Source organism: Crocodylus siamensis, chromosome 8 (assembly GCF_052110815.1).
Source record: "Crocodylus siamensis isolate JL-2025a chromosome 8, ASM5211081v1, whole genome shotgun sequence".
In the NCBI taxonomy this organism is placed as follows: domain Eukaryota; kingdom Metazoa; phylum Chordata; order Crocodylia; family Crocodylidae; genus Crocodylus; species Crocodylus siamensis.
The window spans coordinates 4,086,439-4,107,456 of record NC_143402.1 but is presented as its reverse complement, the minus strand read 5'-3'; the positions used below and the strand labels follow the sequence as shown (position 1 = coordinate 4,107,456).

Genomic DNA, 21,018 nt, shown 5'->3' with positions numbered 1-21,018 from the left:
GTATTTCTTAAGGAAGTGATTTCTTGAGAACAATGGGGACTTGAGGAGACTGAAAATGTCTCTGTAGTGGTTTGGCTAGTAGAAGAAGGTTATCAAGTAATCCATGCTCAATTTGTGTCTAAAGGAGGGTGGGGGGGAGGAAAAAACTAGTGAAGTGAGCTCTGACCTATCCACCACATCGCTTTATGTGCCCAGAGTCTCCGTGTTTAATCACTGTTGTGTTTTTGCTCATCTGCGCTCAATTCATCAAGAAGAGAAGAATCATTAATCTAAAAAACTAGGCATAAAATTTATATATCTACTACCCATTTTATTGCCAAATCCTACTGTATTATGCTCCAGTTTTATGTGTACGCTAATAAAAAACATGTGCGAATTCTTACATTTTTAAAGCAGTTGTGCATCGGTGTGGTTTGAGTTAATGCTTTTGAAAATATAGTCTCCACGCAATGCTATCTGAAAATAGAATCTGCCCACAGTTAAACTTTAATTCTTGAGATGTGGTATAACAGCGGTTTATGATAGACAGGGCTCTGTGCGCTCCAGAGAGTTTTACTGTGGGCTCAGAGAGCACTAAAAAGTAACACACTTCTGAAAAGGCAAAGCAAATGGCTTTAAAGGGAGCAATTCATTGCAGCAGCAGACACCTCCATCACCAGCAGTAAGAAAGGCTTTCACCGAGGCACGACCAGCACAGGCACAAATTTACCGTGTACAAAATATGTGAGCTACAGTTAAGTGCAGCAACAATCAGCTCCTGCATTTTGCCGGACGGCAAGAGCGAAGTGAGCAAAGTCATGTCAGGCTGCACAGGGGTAAAAGAAATAGAGTAATATACTGGGATACTGGAAACCGGGTTACAGTGGCACGGGGAACCGGCGCCCCCAAAATCTCTGTGCTCTTGATAGTTAATGAAGTCTGTAGCGGGGGCGGGATAATGAGACAAACGTGTGTTGCCGTTCAGCTGAGCCTGTTTCTTTACACGGAGTCGATGTTCGCAGTAGGGATATGAACAAAAGCAAATCTGGAGTTTTACGGGTGCCATCACAGAGCTCGATAGCAGAATATGGACCTCCTGCAACGAATGAAAAGATCGAGGTCAATGGAGCTGTAAAGAAATGAACAGCATAACACTGTACACCGTAATATTAGTTTTATTTATATTCTGCAGAAGACCATTTATGGCAAATGATCGGGGTTTTCAAACAAGCTGGTTTCCGGCTACTCTGGTTTGCAGAACTCTTTTGATTTTATTTGTCTGTATTAATGGATGCTTTACCTGCAACTATCTAGTGAGTGCTGTTACGTGCAATCTTCTGCTCCGGGCAAAAGGAGATCTCTCAGAGCTACTGGACTGTATTGCACTCTCCAGTCGTAATGAAACTACCTCTAGGGAGAAAAATCAAAGGACAAACTCTGTATAAGCCTTCCAGTTGGCAGCAAAAAGGGCCAGGTTTACATTTCGGGGTACCTCATAACTTAGAACAGCAGCTCGAGCCCCCACCCAGAAATCTGGGAACACTAAGTTTGCGGAGGCGGCCCATAGAAACAAACCCCCTTCCTTGCAAGCAGTGTAAACACAAAACCCCAAATTTATTACAGAAAATAAACAAAAAAACCCCCACTAAATATAATTTTTAAACACTATTAACTACAAAATAAAGTCTATAGATAGCACCTGCCTGGGGAGGCTTCACCCATGCCCAGACAATCTGGGACTTGGGGCTCCCCGAAGGGTAGTTCTGGGGGTCTGCACCTGTATACCTGCCCTTCAGCAATGGACTGGAGAGGGGAGCCATAGCAGAGTCCTAGGACCTGCTCGAGGGTCCTTCTGCATTGCAAAAGGCTTTGTTGCTCCTGGAGAAGCGGTAAAGCGCTGACCTCCACTTCCACATGGTGGCTTGGAAGGGTTAACTGCGGTTTTCATCAGTGTACCGCACCCCAAAATCCCTAGTCCCGATCCCAGCTCTGCTGGGCAGAAAACTACAAAATAACTCAAAAGGAAAGGTCAGGTCTACCTTGGCTTGGGCCCAAACTACCACTAGCGCCCAACCACACCGCTTGGTTGGGACAAACTACAAAAGGAGACCCAGATCTATCTTGTTGGGCCTAAACTGGGCAGCAGAAGCCGGGCGGACCTATACTACACTGAGGCCCAGATCAATACCAAGAAGTGCCAGGCTTCACCCTGGCCCAAGTCTGCCAGCCAAACATGCTGGGGTGCAGCCATACAGCTAGGCTGAAATGCAGTAGGTGTGAAACAGGAAAAAGGGGCCAGGCCTAGGGCATCGGGTCCACGAACAACACGTGCTCCCAGAGGCTGGGGGGGCATGGTGACCGCCGGCAGGCGGCGGTGGCGGGGGCATGGCAGCGGTGAGTGTGGAGCTCCCACAGGCAGCTGCAGCGGTGGCGGGGACAGGTCGAGTGGTGACCGACCACGGACACTGCCAGCGGTATTGGAGGCGAAGGGGGGTGGTGGCAAGCGGCGCTGCCAGCAGCATCAGCGGCGCTTTTCTCCGGGGGTGCATGTGCACCCGCATCCACCCCCTACGCGTCGCCAATGATCCAGTCTCAACTATATCGCTGTGCTGAGACACTACAATTACAAAAAAGAGGGGACCAAGCGCATGTGGCCAGTAACTTCCAGGACCCCATTCCTGGTCAGTCTGCTCCAGGGGTTAATGCCCCCGTGGTATGATCCCAGTTGAGGCCTGTGTGGCAAAAACCGTCAGCAAAACTGCTAGGACTCCATGCCTGATCAGTTTGCTCCAGGAATGAACCCCCCCGCATCGTATTCTCCCACTCAGAAAAAAAAGCAGGGGAAAGAGGAGTCTTAAACACGGAGACAGACTTTCTCTCCCTGTACCTGAGGCTTTCCCTTCAGGTAGCTTTCGCTCTCCTCTTTAGTGAGGAGCAGGGGAGACCCGGCCCCCACCCCCCACAGACAGCAGTTTTTGTGGCTCCCAATGCAGCTGTGCAGCTCTTAGGAGCCCCCAGCAAAAGAGAGAAAAACCTGAGTCGAGTTGTTCTTATATACCTGGTGTGACATCACCCAAGCCTTGTCCAATTAGGGAGTGCTGTGCTCCAGCCACTCTCTTACTCAGTCTGCCTGGAGTGTCTTCTGCGTCCTCCAGCCAATAAGGCCAGAGGATTTTACATATTTCACCCAGATACAGGCCCTGGCTTTCCATGTGCAGAGCACATGGCCAAAACAACAGGGGCCATCTTGGCCACATAAACACACACACACACACACACACACACACACACACAAGCACAATACACAATGACCAAAAGCGCACTCTGCCATGCACAACCCAAGTGTATGTGGCTGTTACATCTGTCTAATAATCGGGGCTGTACTACGGCCTGTTGTTAGCGTCACAGCCTATTAATGACCCATCTCCCTTCCCTTTTATTAGGAAAAGATACCAAGAAAATCAAGCGTGTGTAGCCAAGTGATGTGACACTATATCTGCAGGATGGAGAGAATTATTCATCGCATAACTCCACTGGCTCTTATAAGGTGACAGTGGATGCATCTACATGTTCATTAATGCACCTTAGAGACTGCACATTTAGTCTGGGACTTCCTTAAGAAAGTCTTAACTAAATGCACAGTACGTACTGTGCAGTAGTGTGGGCACACGGTTATTTAGTGACACTCACTGCACATTAGCCTAACAACACTGCGCAGTTGGCTATTAGCAGGGTTTTTGCAGTGACACATTACTGTGCAGAGTTATTAGGCTAATGCGCAGTAAGCGTCTCGTATAAACATGACCATTGGGGATGTACGAGGCCCAGTCTATCTCCTGTTACGGTCTGTCAGTTGTTTTTGGTCGGTGACAAAGCCTAAAGACTCATCAAATTCTGCATATGCTCCCTGCTCTCCTCAAAGTACCAGGGGCCGAAGCATAGCTCCAGTCCTTAGGAGCCGGCCTCTCCTTCCCCCTTCATCTCATGCAGGCACCTCCACCAGTGTCAGAGGCAAGGGGCTGGGCTTTACTATCCATCAGCTGCTTCGTGGCAACTCCCTTTGTGCACACTTTCTTAGATGAAATCTAAACCCCAGGACCTCAGTCCACTTGTCTGGGTGCTTAGCTACTTGGCTTATCTCTACCTATTGTGGGGTAAGAGAGCGCACATGGGCCATTACCATGGAAGAGCTGCCACGTGACAAGTCCCCATCCCCTCTAGATCCCACTCTCCTGATGCAGATAATGTTATCTGTCTTTAGCGTGAGAAAAGTTGAGACTTACCAGTACAAAATGTGCTACGGCCAAGTCCTGAACTGTGCTCCATAGACCGCTGCTTGCCTCCAAAACAATTGTGGGGGTCCCAGGAGAGGTGGCTACTGAAAGGTTGCTAATTCTTCCTCGTTTCCAGCTGCTAAACGGCATTAAAAGACAGCTACAAATATATTAAATAATGGTAACGTCCCACGCAAGCAGCTGCTCTGGATGACATGGGGATTGAAAATGGAAGGAATGAGGGCACGTGATCGTGACTGGGAGGACGGGGAAGACTGTACTCCCACAAAAAGGAGGGACTGCCCCTAGTCCTTTTCCCAGGAAGCTTGGGCCTCCCCCTGCAAAAAAGTTTGGGAGGTCCCAAAGACCTTGAACAAAACAAAAAAATTGCCACGACATTTTGTGGGACTCTGTCCAAAACATGCAGAAGGAAAGCGGGGACCTTTCTGTCTCGGTAAGCCGTCCAGCCGAAATAAGCTCTTTCTAACTCTGTGCCTCCTGTTTCATAACTGGGGCAAACAGGACACCGAAGGAGCTGGACCCCGGTGCCAGGCCCAGGCTGACTCCCTGATCTGTCAACACACATAACCAAGTCTGCTGTCCTTCTCAAATAGGCTTCACTCCAGATCAGCTCCACCTGGAAAAGGCTTGGACAAGAGGAAAATCATAACTGGATGGAAAGCAACCATTGCTCAACATAACCCTACTGCACACCCCTACAGCAGCCCAGGACAGGCGTATGAAGTTACCCCTGCCAAAGCTCACTGAACTATCAGCGGTGGATGGATTTAGACCTTTTTGCCCCATGAACGAACCTATTATTTGCTGCTTAAAAGTACTATCCAATGGGCTTGTGTACAGATATTTCAGTCGGTGGATGCTGCAGCATGCCTTGCGAGCATCCCCTGTTTACGGGTGACCGGGTCACCTCTCCCGGGACGCCGAGCAATTCTTTTGAAGGCAAACAGCCATCTCCGGAGCACAGTTCAGGACTTGTACTGGTAAGTCTGAACTTTGCTCGTATCAAAGACTAAGAAAAACTATACCATTATCAACATAAGGGAGCAGAATCTGGAGAAAACGGGGACTTGTCACGTGCCAGCTGTGCATAAGGTGACTGGGAGCACTTCCGTGAGACAGGATAGCTTTGCACTCAGCTGGGATGCCTGAAATATTGAAAGGCTGCAATAAGGCACTGGCTTTTTTTAATACCTTGTGTCAGCAAAGCAAACAGCATCCACCCAAGCAAATGTAAGCATATGCCTGAAAAATCCTGCTACTTAAGTTCCTTATAAACTGAGTACTCACTGGGCTCTTGCTCACTTTCAAGAGAAACACTGTTTTGCCTGGACAAATATTCCCAGGAAAACACCTGGGGAAGGAGGGATATTTGAAAATATCCCCCAAGATCAACGCAGGCTTTTTCTTTGCAACATCCACCCAGCTCCGTCCCCGCTCTCCCTCCCCCCAGCCTCCTAGCAGGGGATGCTAGTAGCAAAATAACTCAACATGGGCTTTTGTGAAGCCAAATTCTTTCCCTAAAGACGAGGTATCTCTGCCACTGAAATCAGGATTCGGCAAAAATGGGGAGGGCCCGGACCTATTGTAGCAAGTGAGGTATGTGATGACATCACAGCGATGTCAGACTGCCTCCAAGAAGACCATGTGCCAGGGCTGGGCCACCAGATACTCCCCTCTCCCTGGAGCAAAAGGAAAACAGGGCATTGCCCATTTTCTGCACCGACTGCACCCAAAATTACCCCATATTTTACCTATCAAAAAATAATCCACAGGGCCCGGAGACTGGGATAGCTGCTCTGGTCAAAAGGGAGCCCGGAAGAGTGGGTGTCTGATGCCTGAAGGCGTTAGGCATCAAAGCGACGCCTGGGTCCAGCTCATACTTTACCTACGGCACAGGTCCTATTTCAAAGGGAGGGCCATATGGTGGCCTTGACTCCAGTGAGTCAAGTTGGGCTTAACCATCAATGGCTCGACAGCCTGGTCTCCTGGGGCCTCTCAGCTCTCCGGGGACATCTGGGCTCTGTAAACAAAGAGCAGCATTTGTTAGCATTTGCCCATCGTCCTGCCCCTCCGCTATCGGGCGACATTGAACTATAAAGGGGCCAGAGATAGCCGGCTGCAACGTCAGGGCCAAACCCAGACCTGATCACAGACGGTGAGATACGGCTTTGCGTCCCCTTTGCCACCCACGTGTGCCACCAGCGAGAAGGCTCCCCCCAGATTTCAAAGCAGCCTCTAACAGGCATTTGGAAGATACTTCAGAAAAATGAATGGCCCCTTTTCTGCAATTAAAGACATTTTTTCCTTTTTTTGCAAAAATCTAGTTGGTCTAATGAAAGCACCTCTGCCACGAGTCCTGATTGCTTTGGTCCCTTCTCCGGGCTCTTAGGAGGGTTTATAGGGAGGTGGCCCAGCAGAGACGATGCTCCCCTGAGTGCTGTGAATGCTCCCCCTGCCTTGAAGCAGAAGGCAGATCCTGTCGTTAGCAGGGGTGGGCAGTACACAAGGTAAACTACTACCTGAAGTAGCCAAGGATGGTACCTTATGCTGCATAGATTATTTTTTTTAACCTCATTTCTTAATGAAACCTCCCCACAGCCTTGATTTTGTTGCCATTGTACGGAGGAGTAAACTGAGGCGCAGGGCCAACAACTCCCCTCAGTCATGCATGACAGCTGTGCTGTGCAAACCGGCTCCCTTTCACTTGGCTGGACCGAGGCCAAGCAGACGAAGGCCTTATCCGCTGTAAGGCAATCTTGACGGGTCTCATTACTTCACACTGTCAAGGAATAAGCAAGCGGTGCCAGTGAAAGCACAATGGTGCGCTGACACCGGGCATCCACACAAAGGGGGGGCTGAGTGTTTTGCTTTGCTTTTTTAAAAACACACACAAGTGCCTAAGTCGCTTGCCCCAAGTCACTCAGTAGCAAAGCTGGGACTTGCCCGGGCTACAATACAGCACGCATCTAAACCAGCTGACGGACTTAAAGTTTGCAGTGAACTCCGTTGCGTTTGATCTCTATTCAAGGTGCTATCCCGGGATCTTAATAGGTGGTATCTCAGCAAATGCTTTATGGGCCGAAACCTCCATTAAAAAGGCTACTGACTCTCACACTTGTCTGAAAGAGCAAGCTGGCTTCAAATGCTGCTTGACAGATGGGAAGACAAATGGACTATAGGATTCCTGATCTAAAGCGTCAGAGCCATGGTCAAGCCGCAGACACGTACGTCTCTATTTTGACGCTGACCTCAAAGGAAAGCAGGCCGAGGCTCCGGAGAGGGGAAAGGTCAGGAAACATCACACGTCGGAGGCCAGTGCTGCTTTGAACTTGAGGACAAATCTTCTCAACGGTGCGGCGTTGACAAGAAAGCTTCCTGACACTCCATGGCTGCAAACTTAGGAGGCCTGCCCCAAAGAGCAGCAAGCAAAGGGATGGGATCACAGCAATGCAAAATCCTTCCTCCCTTCCAGCCTCAGCTCCCTAGGCAGCCCAGGCAGGAGAGAGGAGTGAAGGTGCAAGAGCAAGGAGCTGTCCGTGAAAGAGCTGCACAAGAGCGCGCGTGGCAATACCTACAAAACCCCCTTTGCCCGTCTCTGAGAATAGCAAAAAGATGTAGGACTCCCTCCTGCCCCGGCAGCAAGGTGCTTCCCTGCACACTCACAGATCAAGGGACCCCGATGCAGGTGCTTTGTACTTCCCTCTTCTATCTGTGCTGATGCTGTATAGGAAACGATAGATCACCGCTGGCATTAACTCTCCTGGCATATAGAGTGCAGCCCAAAACGCTCCCTTCCCAACTTTACAAGAACATCACTGAGGACATTTCATAAGACCGCTGGTTGGAGGGACCCTTGGGTTGCCCCTAGCTCAGCGGTGTGCAACCTTCAGGCCCCGCTGCCTGGATGATAGCATGAGGCCAGTCCACAGGTTGGATCCCGTCGATCCCGTGCACCCTCCCAACCCTGCACGCTGGATCCAGCCATGTGCCAGTCTGATCCAGGGTGCAAATTAAATGAGACCCCCCTGTAAGATTTGAAAATTATAACTTGGGCAGGGGGGGATCTCTGATCAGATTGCTCCTTCACTTAGGTGGACTTGTTAATTGATGAACCGGTTTAATTTTTTTTGGCAGACTGCCCCAAGAGTCAAACTTTGGTCTGATTACTCATGCTAGCTCGACCCCACGTGCTGGATCTGGCCATGGAGTGACCCCATGCACCACCCCCAGCCTGGCACACAGAGCCACACAACATCCAGCCTGTGAGGCTCCCCACAGAGACAGAAATTTTGGCAGCAGGGAAGCAGCTATTAACGCTGCCATGGCTCCCCCACCACCAAGTTTTTGGATCTGTGACACAACTCTGCAGGCTAGATGTGGCCTGCAGACCAGAGGTTGGACACCACTTTCATTTCTACCCAGAACTTCTACAATCTTTTCTCTGATGCCTGATGAAGCTTGTTTGTGCCCAAAAGCTAGCAATTAAAGATTTTTTTTTTTTTTTTGGCAAAAATCTTGTTGGTCTAATAAAAGATATCACCTCTGACCATGGGCCCCGATTGCTAACTAAATCTAGTTCAACACCCATCCAGCCACACACATGTACAGAGGAAGGATTCCCTGTTCCTAAAACACTGCAAACTAATGCCCATGCACCCTCTGCTCGAAAACCTCCAGTAAAGTTTTAGACAGTCAAAAGCCCTCAGTTGAATTTAAATTGCTTTGCCAGAAACCTTAAAAACAAATCAAGAGCCGGGTATCGTATTGTTTCGCAGGAGCGGAGGAGGGAAAGAGGTCTCTTTAGCTCCCCATCTTCCTTCGTGTTGCCGCATGGTCACAAGCATGCGCGGAAGAAGCTGCTCCAATGCAGGCTGCTCCAAGAGATTAAATCAAGGGTCTGCACCGGGTTTCAGGGCTAGCGCAACAACTCTAACTGCACCTCTCCGGGGCAATGGGCAGGCATCAAAATAACTGCAGGCTCAGAAACGCTCGAGGACCGCAACAGATGCCAGGCGAGGAGGGAAAGACACAAGCTGAAGTGCACAAGGACATTTTTACAGATTTCTTTATCAAACCTCACTGGTGGGAAGACTGAATTGCTGGCATCCGATCTTGTTAGCGCAGGGAAACATGATGACTACCGGGTAATGGCGACTGATCAGTCAGCGCAATCACTGCTGCTGCTAAAATGCTTATCTTCATTTAATATGCTAATGGGCAGGAGTTAACTGAACCTGCTGCTCTGGCTGGCCCAGAAGCTAACTAGGGGTGACAAAGGGCAAGGGGTAGAGAGCATTTCAGGATTGCAACCCAAAAGGTCATCGTATCCTTACTAACAGCTGAGGTGCGATTGGTTGCGTGAAATCATTTCTGCCATAACCTCTAACAACTGACTTCAGGCTGCATCCTTGTCCATCAAGCGGTGCTCTGAGCTGAATTAAAAACAAGATATTAAAATGTTACCCAGAACCACCGCAATCCATCCACGGCCGACATCCATTCTTCATGCTGATTATTTTAGGATTCTCCTGATGGGGCTGTTGTTCAAGCGAACAATTTTCTGAGCACATGAGGTTTGGGAGGGCTTGTTAAAAATAAAGATAATACTTGCTAGAAGTGAAGAATGGCATTTCAGAATTAAAAATAGCAAGGTTTCCCTGCATTATGAAACCATTGCAGAGAGTTAAAAAAAAAAACACAAAACACCTGGATAGATTTTTTTTTGGTGTTGGCAGAGTGGACCTAGGCAACCTCACTCAAAAATGAGTCAAAACAGGACTTTTTAAAACTAAAAAAAAAAAAATCCTGATGTTCAGAACAACTCCATTTCATGAGACACTTCATTTTCCTCGTAGGATCTGCATTGAGGGAGAAAGAGAGAGAATGAGAATGAATTTCCTCAAAAGCATTTGCAACGAACATACAAAACTGTGTCCCCTCTCTAAAAATTAACTTATCGAGAGCGTGCAAAATCTGCTGAAAATATGCTGAAGATTTTTCAGAAGAAACCAAGAGGAAGGCCTGAGTAGCTCCAATTAGTCAGGAGAAGCTTCTGGCCAGGAGCTGGGAAGGGTGGCTCCAGGCTGAGCTGCAAGCTGCTTTCGGACATGGGGCAAAATAGTCTGAGCCCACCCGCATTGCCCCCAAAGACCCCAGAAAAGCACCAGGCCTAGGGCAAGCTCTGGGACCGGTTAAAAATGGCTCGGAGGCTCCCCTGCTATCCTAAACGCGGTGGATCTGAAGTTGTCATATGCTGAAATCACGTGAGCATGCCTCTCCCGGAGCGAGGGGTAGCAGGCCAAGGAAACGTGCCAGCTCCACTCGGTCTCGCCTGCCAAAGGCGGCTGGATCTCTCCTCGCCGCGGCCTCCCCTGGCAATTGGTCTTGAATGGAGTAACACAGTTTGTAAACTCAGGAAAGGCCTCGATCCTCCGGCAACCGGGCCCAACAGAACTACTTCCACCAGTGTCAGAGGAGACTCTCAGGTCCACGGCCACGAGCCCACCAAAGATGCCAGATCCCCTGCGCCGGGTGTGACGGCTTCTTCCCCCGATTTGGCCCCCGGCCTGGATGTGAAGGCAGGGAACCCAAGCCTGCTCACACCAGGCTGCGTCCTGACATCCTCGCCCCAGGACGACTTGCTCGGTCTGCATCGACTTGCCTCAAGCAAGGCCCTGGAGACTCTGCTTTCTGTACGTGCACCTTGATGCCTTCAAGACCCCTCATGTTCCAGCTCTGTCCCCCTTTTTTGGATTGGCTCCTTCTCCACCCCCAGCCCTGTTTTGCTATCCTCCCTTCCCGCTGTCCCATCCTACAGACCTCCCTTCCTTACCTCGAAAGCCACCCTCCGAGCCTCTTACCTCAATCATCTTCCGAACAAGCCCTATAGTACCCCCAGTGGCACAAGAAACACGGGGCCCGGTGCTCTCTGGCCCCATGCCTTCAGCAAACCCTAGCACCCATGCACGGAGACACCGAGCATAAGGGCAATAATTGACAGCCACATTGCACCTCCTTGCACAGTGCAATGACACAACGCCAGCGCCCCGATCCAGTAAGTAGAGCCACGGGCAAAGTCCTGCACCCGTACAACGCCCCGCGCGCTTCCGGGCCTGGGTCCACTCATACAGACCCTGTTATAAAAGCAGTATCTAATTCCCATTTCAAGACCTGATCCCACAACTGCTGAAGTCAGTGGGAAGCTTCCCTTTGCTTTCATGGGACTGTCTGCACTTAACTTCTGATTCGAAGCTGTAAACTCTCCCGCACAGGCACACTTGCAGACACTTTGAAATAATAACTGCAGATTAGTACAATAGTTCTAATAAAATAAATAAAGGTACTAATAAAAGATTAATAAACTGCCACTGCAGGGTGCAATCCCAAACACGCGGAGTGTCACCTCAAATTTCCCAACCTGGTCTCTGGATATGAATATCTTTTTAACACAAAGTTGCCAATAGCAGCAAAGTAAGTCCCTATTTTTAGTGTGTGATTGTTTTGGTACATGCAGAACACCAAATTTGGTAGAACAGCTTCTCCTTTGGTCAAAGACATTTCAAGCAATTGTGCCTTTTAACACATTTTCATATTATACATACCTTCCCCCCTACCCCACCCCCGGCTCCGTAACAGCGCTCTGCAGACAGCTATTAATGTTTCCAGGAATGAAAATGTTCATTGAAAGATAATGGAAACCAGACATTTAGTAACATTTTCATTTTGCATGTTTAAATATTTATAACTATGTTCATAAAACCACATGTTTGTTCTCTTAATGCTCTAGCAGTTGTGTTTATGAAATGCAATATTTCTTGTATGCCCCTTCATTGTGTCAGTTGCTTTTGTCGAACACGATCTACTCAGATTGTGGCACTGATGGACTAGCTTTTGTGCATGCACACGCACAAAAAATTGGCCAAAATTAAGAGCAAAAAATGATGGCAAAAACGAGCACATATTTTCAGAGCATTAATGCCTGACTGATGCATCTGTGAGTCTAAACTTTGTAGGGGGCATTTCTGCTGACTTCATTCTTTCACAACTATTTACTGTCAATCTTGAGGAATACATTTCTTAACCTACAGCAAAACAACGACACATAAAAAAGGATAAAAAGCAGGACAAAAAAAAAAAAAAAAATCAAGCACTGATAAGCTCCCTAAAAAAAGCATTGTTCTTTTTGGATAATACGTGCTCTTTTAAATACTAAACAAATTAGGGCAGAGAGAGCTCAGATCCATGTTAATATTACAGTTGTCTGATTCCTTGATGGACTTTTTTTTTTTTTTAAGTTGATCAAATAGCCATAGTCCAAAATCGTAATTGCTTCCGTTTAAAAAACGCAATTTTCAGAGTGTAGCGTTTTGTTATCATGGCTTAATTAAAGACAATGTCAGGCAGCTTCTATGAAATACATTTTACAAATCAAACCAGAAAAGGAGGTGACACACTCATAGCAGGCAGCGTTTGCAGAATTTATCAAGACACTTTGGGGCCTTACTGAAAACGGGTGGAAAGGGTCTCATTGCCCCCAACACACGCGGAAACAAAATCTTCATCATCATCAAATCTGTTTCTAGTCCAAGATTTAAGTGGGGGTATAAAACATGTGGCATGACTTGCTTCTTTGGTGCCCAGCCTGAGATACCTGGGAAGAACCTGATTTTCAGAAAGTGAGCATGACTTACCAGCTAAAAACCAGGCCCCTCCCACCACACACACACACACACCAAATAACTCAAATTGAGTAACTAAAATACCACTGCTTATTAAAAAAAAAAAAAAAGTCTCTGGCCCAATATCAAAGAGTCCAAACTCAGGCTCAGTGAATTCAAAGGGAGGAGCTCTGAGGAGCAGATTCAAGATTGGATTCTTGCCTTTTTCCTCCAGAATAAACAAAAAGAGCGGGGAAAGAAGGAGGTGGAAGAGGGGAAAATGTAACAGTTTTCATGTCCTATAGATTTGTCATTAATTCCAAATCCAACGTTTACAAAGGCACGAGAGCAAACAATACCATTCATGAGCTCGCTTTAAAATAAATGTCAGCTGAGATGTAAAAAATGCAATCAAAAGCATTGCTGCGACTGCGGTGCCAGCTCTGCCGCTCCCACCACCCATTTCAGGGTACACTGTGCTGTGCTTACAGCTCTGGCCCCTCGTGCCATGTGATCACTGGCGAAACTGGGCTTTTCTTTAAAAAAAAAAAAAAAAAAGAATAAAAAATCCCATGTAGCCCTTGGGAAAGGCTGTGACCCAAAAGACTCACGAACCAGAAGGGAGATATAATGTCCTTACTTTTCTAATTAAAAGAAAAATCCCATGAATTCAAAGCAAATCTCTAATTTGGAGGATGTCTGACAGGATTATTTAAAACATTTTAAATTCATCTGGCCTATTCTTTCTAGTAAAAAAAAAAAATATGTATATATATCTATATATATATATATGGGGGGATTGGGGAATGCATATTTCATTTGGACGCAGATCTGGATACGCCTACTTTAATTAACCCTCTGAGACTTTACTCACATGAGTAGCCCTGATGCATTGAAGTCAATTGGGCTCCTGTATAAAGCAAATCTTTGTAAAGTTACTCAGCTGGATGAAAAATAACTGGCAGACACAACTAGTCCAACTCCACAGGGACTATCCGCATGAGTGAACTTCCTTGCGTGTTTATAGGACTGGGCCTTAGATTCGGTTACTCAAGTGAGTAAAGCTAAATGCGACCGAGCCGGCTCTCAGCCGCAGCCCTAAAAAAGCAGTTGGCAACTATGTGACTCTGAGTTTACCGAGAACTGCTGGGAGACTTCAGCTCCGTGGATTCAAAGGGATATGAAATGCAGCAGCAACGCAACGTTTTCTGTTGTTATAATGCAGCATTAAATCAGTGGAAACCCCAGGCACAACGGCAGGTTGCTAACGCAAAGCAAAATTAAACAGGAGCGGAGCGAAAAGGACCGGCGGGGAGTTGCGGTCTCCAAAACAGTCGAGCGATTGTTTAGCAAATGGGACAGAAACAGCAAATCCGGTACAACGCGAAGGAGAACTGCAAAGTTCTTTCACTTCCAATAACCCCGGCTCCGACGCCGAGGAGGGAGCGTGGAGAGCTGGAGCTGCACAGACGGGAGGCTGATTTGCAGGAAGATCGTGCGGGCCGGCAGATCCCTTCCAGCAGTTCTCGTTCCCCAAACGCGGAGCCCTGAAGATGCGAGCACCGCAGCACGGATGTCGTCTTCTGGCTGACGCCGCGCCAGCAGCCGAGGGCCAAAAGCCAGGCCTGGGATACAGAGAGCAGCGCGCTCACAGCATCGATGCTGAAGGCTGCCGAGCTCCGGGGACGCCCGTGGAAGTTAGGCAGGAACCGAGGGCGCTCAGCACCCCCTCAGCAAGCCAGCCACCCCATGCAAGTATGCGGCCCCTCGCACCGCATCGTAAAGGGCTTGTTCGTCTGCCCCCACTTCAGGGGAGGGGAGGGTGTCACAGGGAACAGCAGCCGACTGGGATTAGGGTGTCAAAGGCTGTTCAGTGCCTGCTCCGAACCCGTGGGCTTCGGCGGTCATTAGTCTACGTGCTCCGTATCCAGAACAGCTGCACAGCAGCCATTTTGTATCCCGAAAGTTGCTGCACGCCCAAACCCGGAGCAGGAGACCTTCTGAACAGGGTCCAAAGACCTAGGAAGAACATGCAGGGCGACCACGCTCGGCCTAAATGCTCCTGGGCCTGCCCCCCAACCTACCCTACGAGACGGGCAGGGATCACAGCCGCGCCGCGGCGCGATGGGGATGACGACGCCCAGCTCCCTGCCTCGCGCAGCCTCTTCCACGTGCACAGGAGCAAAACTTCAGGGACTCGCGGGGAAGCACAAGGTCGGGCTCAAGAGAAAGGCCCGGGCCCATTCAGCTGCAGGCGGGGCTCATTTCCAAGCCTGGTTCGGGCAATTTTTAGCAGACACCCTGGAACAGCTCGCCAAACCAAAAATAAATAAATAAATAAAACCACTCGGATCAGCTCCTTTCCCCCCCGCCCCAACGCCCTTCCCAGGCTCCTGTTCAAAGTCTCGCTTCTTACAAAGAGATGAAATCAAGAAACAGGCGCTCTCAGGCTGACCAAAGTGTCAGTGGGAAGGAAATCGAAATAGCAAATGACTTTCTTTGCTGGAAATTAAACTCAGTGTCCCAAAATTAAAACGCATCAACCTACGACCAGGCAGTTCCCAAAACCCTGCCCTGAATCTCCAGCAACCCAGAGTCCCTCTTAGCTAGCCGATGCCAACGCTGAGCCGGCTGGGACCCATACGCGCGACGGTAAGCGCTTCATCCTGTGAATATTTGTGTTGCCTTCGATTACATGAATAAAAACCATGCGGTTAGTCCTTTACAAGATACAGCTTATATATTTTTTTGAGTAATGCAAATGTTGGAGCAAGGTTAAACAAGTCTCCGATTTCATCTGATGGGCAGATTAGCTGGTGTGAACTCCTTTTTTCATTTTATTTTTTTTTTTGCAGACTGTGCAATTTAAGAGGACTTCCTCCTAGCAAATGGAAAGCTAATCTCCAGTTTTTTTTCCTCTCCAAAAACAATAACGTATGTCTGCAGAGGCATTTTTTCCACATAATTAGATTGACCATAGTAACAGCCTGCAGGTCAGGAATGGTTCATAAAGACAGTCACGAAAGTCTGTCTTGTCTCACAAGTTGACATTAGTCAATATGCAATGCTTTTTGTCTGGGAACATGCAGTATTTTTTTTTTTTTTTTTAAATGGAAGTGTCCAAACTAAGCCTGGAAATCGGAGATTTCGAGCCCATGGAGTTACTATGTAAGTCACAGCACACAAGCCCAAGACTCTTGAGCAAAAACCTCAGCGAAAGCCTTTGGGACTCTGCCCTCACGTGTGCCCCCACAAGCCATCAGTGGCACGCACAGCACAGACATCGAAACCGGCACGCTTCGCATAAGCTCACACCTGAAGTCTGCAAACAGGCCAACACAACAGCACCAGCAGCCAGAAGGCACCGCAGGAAAAGGAGGGTTGACCAACTCCTTTTTTTCCTTTGGGTACTTCCCTACGCCACAAATCCTTGCGAGTCCTTTAAAAATACGTTCATCGACTCTAGTCTAGACCCAGTGCTGCTCACCTTCGACGGGGCTGCTGGCACAACGCAGGCAAGCAGCTCCTTGGCCCTTTATATCTCCAGTCCTGGGGTGCCACTGGGTTAGGACACTTGAGTAATAAAACAAAACAAAACAAAAAACAAAAAAAACCCCAAAATGCACAAGCCATCATGAATGACACATTCAAAGCCAAACTGACCTGGCCCCTGCTCTACTGGGCCAAGCTAGCCCTTCCCTACAGATGAGTCTGCAACGTTTGCCCTTTTCACGCGAGCAAGGACGGCCCTGGGGCAGCGCTGTGAACTGCCAGCATCTAGGGAGCACAAGCAGCATCCCCCAAAAGCGTACAATTTATTTATATTTTTAAGCACAAGCCCAGGAGATCCAGGACCCAGGTGCATTCACCCCATGCTGGGTTTGCCCATCACTCCGTCTGCTGCTTCCCCGCCAGGCTTCGGGCTGGAAACTAACTTCCCCCACCCCGCAACAAAGGCAAGCAAAGCTCCCTCTGCCCCATTAAGGAAAACAGCAGGTGGGGTGATAAAGTCAGGAGGGGCTGGTGCTAGGGCAGGGGAGAGGCCTGCAGCTGCCTGGCAAGGGGTGGGGGGGCTGGCGCACCCCTGCAATGCCTGGGGTGACTCCCTGGAGCTGGGCTCTGCAGAAAGCGCCCCGCATCCTCCCACCACCCAGGGACCGGCGGCGCCTGCCAAGGGGGTGCATGCAGGCTAGGAGCAGCCCTTTGCAGGGTCTGCATGGGGAGCGGCAAGTAGCTCAGGCCCCCCGGGGGGCTTTTACCTGTGCTCGTGTCCCGGGTCGGGTCAAGGCGGGGCTGCCCGCGGCCCCGGGCAGGATCTGCTCCTCCTTCGGCCTCGGCCGGCCCGGCCTGGGGCGGGTTTCCCCCGGCTCGGAGGCAGGATCCCGCTGCCGGAGCCCTCCGCCCCGGCCCGGCCCTCCCCCGCGCATCCCGGCTCCCGGGAGCCGACAGCACCGCACTTAGGAGGCGAAAGGCTGCTCCGAGGCGCCCGAGCGGCTCCGCGCCATCCCCGCCCGGCCCGGCTCGTCCTGCAAGAAGCAGAAAGCATTTAAACATCCCGGGGTTTGCTGCGCCCCAAGTGCGGGAGGAGCCGTGCCCCCTGCCCGGGGGGGGGGGGTGCCCCAAGCGGGACGCGCGGCGGCTCCTCCCGCACCAGCCCGTGCGGCGCCGACCCGGTTTCCTTCGGCTGCCCCCCCCCCCATTTTTTAAATAGATATTTAAAACATTACAATGTGCAGAAGCAGATGGGGGGGGGGGTCACTCACACACACACACGCACACGCACACGGGATAGATGAAGCAGCACTTACTTTAATCCGAAGTAAACAGCTCGTCACCCCCTCCGGATCCGCGCCGCCTGGGACACGCAGACACCCGCGCGCAGGGCTGCGGGTGCCGTTTACCTCCTGCGCCCGGACAGACGTGACACTGCCCCGGCCCCGCCGGCAGCACCGCGCTTGCGGCAGCACGAGTCCGCGCGGGCGCGGGGGGCACGCGCACCGCGGCAGCGGGCCGGGCCCGGCGGGGAACCAGGCTGCCGGGATGGGGGGGAGGGGAAATTGGGTGGAAAAACGCGGGGAACGGGCTCTTTCCAAAACAATAAACTTTTAATGCTAAAGCAGTTATAACCAAAAGCTGTACAGAGTTCCCATCCGTTCCCAGGGAATTTTCTTTTTTGTTTGTTTCGGGTTTTTCCCCACTCTTTCTTCTTTTTTTTTTTTTTGTTAGAAAACCATTATTATTATTAATTATTATTATTATTAATTCTTTTTTTTTCCCCTCTCCATAAATATTGTTCAGTTCCCGGCACTTTTTTTTTTTTTGTCTCGATCCTTAAATTACAAACGATAAATATGGCATCGCGGATATGTATTTACAAAAAAAAAGAAGAAGAAGTTATTACAAAAAGGCAACGGTTTCAGACTCGAAAACGGTCACGATCCGGGCAGAACACCACACCCTTCATCCTGAAAAAACACGGAGCGACCCCATCAGACGAGAATACATTCACAAGTGTAATGCTGAGAGAGAGAGAGAGAGAGAGAGAGAGAGAGAGGAAAGTTCAAGACATAACAGGAACTTTGGCACGGTTTAAGACTGTGAGTTGCAAACAATCAGCACTAAGGCGGGCGGAGGGGGGTTTCTTTCCATCCTCGGGTCGATCTCCCCAGCCAAAGAAGGAAACGTTTCACGTCGGGGTTGCGCGGGGAGGAAGGAAGAGGGCTAGGAGGGCACCGGAGGAGGGGAGGGAAATTAAAAAATTAAAATTAAAATTAAAAAATGGAAAGAAGGAGGGGGGGGCGAATCCGATCCTGAGAAAAGGCGGTGCGGGGGGAGAGGCTCCGCCGGGCCAAGCCGGAGCCGCCCCGGCGGCGCGGGCGCTCCCCGGGTCCGGGTGGCCGTGGCTCGGGTCGGTCCCTGGCCGGCTCAGACGTACCACTCGTTGAAGTTGGGGGGCAGGCCGGGGTTGTGGCCGGCGGCGCTGGGCGCGGCGGGCGCGGGGGGCTTGCCCGAGTCCTTGCCGCCGGCGGGGCCGAGGGCGGGCGGCGTGGACGACTCGTAGCCCGAGCTGGCGGCGGGGGAGGAGTCCGAGCCCTGCGCCTCGTGAACCTGCGGGGCGCGGAGAGACGGGCCTGAGCGCCGGGCGGGCGCCCCGACGTGCGGGGCCCGGGCCCGCCCGCGGCGCGGGGGAAGCGGGGCTCACCTTCATGTGCTTGCGCAGGGAGCTGGGGTGCGTGTAGGACTTGTCGCACACCTTGCAGATGTAGGGCTTGTCCGAGGTGTGCACGTGCATGTGCTTCTTCCTGTCGCTGCTGTTGGCGAAGCGCCGGTCGCAGCCCTCGAACTCGCACTTGAAGGGCTTCTCGCCTGCGGGGCACCGGGGGTGAGCCGCCGCCCCGGGACGGGATCAGGCCCCTCTCCGCCCCGCCCGCACCCGCGCTCGCTCCGCGGGGCCCGAGGAGACGTGCCGAAAATTAGCGGGCATTAGCACTTGTATGGGCGGGGAGGGGGCGCCCGGCTTTGCCTCGCGTCGGCCCGGCGGCGCGGACACAAAAGGGGGGGGGGGGGGACAAAAACCACAAACCAAGAGGAAGAAGCGAGCCCCCCCCCCCGCCAGGCCTGCACCGCACCGAGCGACCGGCGCGCTTTACCCGGGAGAGGCTTCGCCCCGCTTTGCGCCCTCACCTGTGTGCGTCCTTTTGTGGATCTTCAGGTTCTCGGAGCGGGCGAAGATCTTGCCGCAGCCGGGGAAGGGGCAGGGGAAGGGCTTCTCGCCCGTGTGCACGCGGATGTGGTTGACCAGCTTGTACTTGGCCTTGAAGGACTTGCCGTCGCGCGGGCACTCCTCCCAGTAGCAGATGTGGTTGTTCTGCTCGGGGCCGCCGACGTGCTCCATGGTGACGTGCGTGACCAGCTCGTGCATGGTGCTGAACGTCCGGTCGCAGCTCTTTTTGGGCCGGGGCAGCTGCCCCTCGTCCACCCACTTGCACGACAGCTCCTGCTTGATGGGCTGCCGCATGTAGCGGAAGAAGGCGCCGGGCCCGTGGTGGTGGTGGTGGTGGTGGTGGTGGTGGTGCGCGGCCGCCACGTTCATGCCCACGTTCACGTTCATGGCGTTGTAGTTGTGGAACTGCGCGCCCGCGTAGGGGTCGGCGCGGGGGCTGGCCACGCCGCGGTACGGCTCGGGCCGGCCGAAGAGCTCGCCGCGCAGCCCCAGCGCCGCCGCGTTGTCCGCGTGGCCCGGGGGCGAGGCGTGGCTCGGGCTCTGCTCGTGCAGCCCCGGGAAGAGCAGGTAGCCCGGCGGGTCGGCGAGCCCCGGCGGCCCGTGCGAGCCGGCGAAGAGCCCGTGCTGCGCGCCGCCCGGCGCGGCCTCCCCGCGGTTGCGGAACAGAAAGTCCCGCGTGGAGTTGAAGGCGGCGGCGGCGGCGGCGGCGGCGCCCGCGTAGGGCGGCACCTGCCCGCCGTGCGGGTGCGGGTGCGGGTGCGGGGGGTGCCCGTAGCCCGGCGCTTGCGGGGTGAAGGCGGAGCTCTGGCTCGAGGCGAGGTCGTGCGCGGCCGGGCTCAGCTTGAAGGCGGCGGCGGCGGCGTGGGTCGTGTCCGCGAAGGGGTTCAGCCCCATGGCGGCGGCCGCGGCCGCGGCGGCCTCGCGGTTGCCCACGTCGTGCGGGTGCCGCGGAGCCCCGAAGCCGCCCACGCCCAGCGCGGGGAACTGCGGCCCGCCGTCCAGCAGCATGCTCATGGGGGGGAGCCCGCGGGGGCGGGGGTGCCTACCCCGCGGCAACCCGCCCCCTCTCCTCTTCTTCGCCCTTTTGGGGCGGGGGGGTCGGGGTTGGGTTTTTTTTCAAGGGGGGGGTACCCACCCCTCCCTCCCCCCCCAAAAAAGAGCGCGCAGCGCTGCGCGGAGACGACCAGCACCAGCAGCAGCAGCAGCGCCCGCGCCCTCGCGCCGCAACGTCCTTGGACTGCTCCAGCGCATCCCCGCGCCCGCACATAAACCCGCGCCGGGGGCCGGCCGCCGCGGGCCAATGGGGAGCCGCCGGGCCCCGCGTCACCTGACCCCCCGCCGGCTCGCCCATTGGCCGGGACGC

General features: G+C 52.2%; 1 protein-coding gene across 12 annotated transcripts; it reads right to left on the bottom strand.

Moving 5' to 3' along the window:
- Nucleotides 1-267: 267 nt before the first annotated feature.
- Nucleotides 268-20,787, bottom strand: ZIC3 (Zic family zinc finger 3). Of its 12 annotated transcripts, none has more exons than XM_090059825.1 (7): nt 19,616-20,787; nt 19,134-19,297; nt 17,191-19,039; nt 16,419-16,504; nt 5,300-10,132; nt 4,263-4,392; nt 268-1,075 (listed from the first exon to the last, which is right to left on the bottom strand). In XM_090059825.1, exons 1-3 carry the CDS (start codon nt 20,667-20,669, stop codon nt 18,857-18,859), a joined length of 1,401 nt encoding a protein of 466 aa, XP_089915951.1. In that variant the 5' UTR covers nt 20,670-20,787; the 3' UTR covers nt 268-1,075; nt 4,263-4,392; nt 5,300-10,132; nt 16,419-16,504; nt 17,191-18,856. The 12 variants fall into 12 exon arrangements, with proteins under 12 accessions (XP_089915951.1, XP_089915953.1, XP_089915954.1 ...); XM_090059827.1 differs by lacking the exon at nt 4,263-4,392 and adding an exon at nt 1,280-1,389 and having other exon boundaries at nt 6,160-10,132; XM_090059817.1 differs by adding an exon at nt 1,280-1,389 and having other exon boundaries at nt 269-1,075; nt 4,263-10,132.
- Between the last annotated feature and the right edge of the window lie 231 nt (nt 20,788-21,018).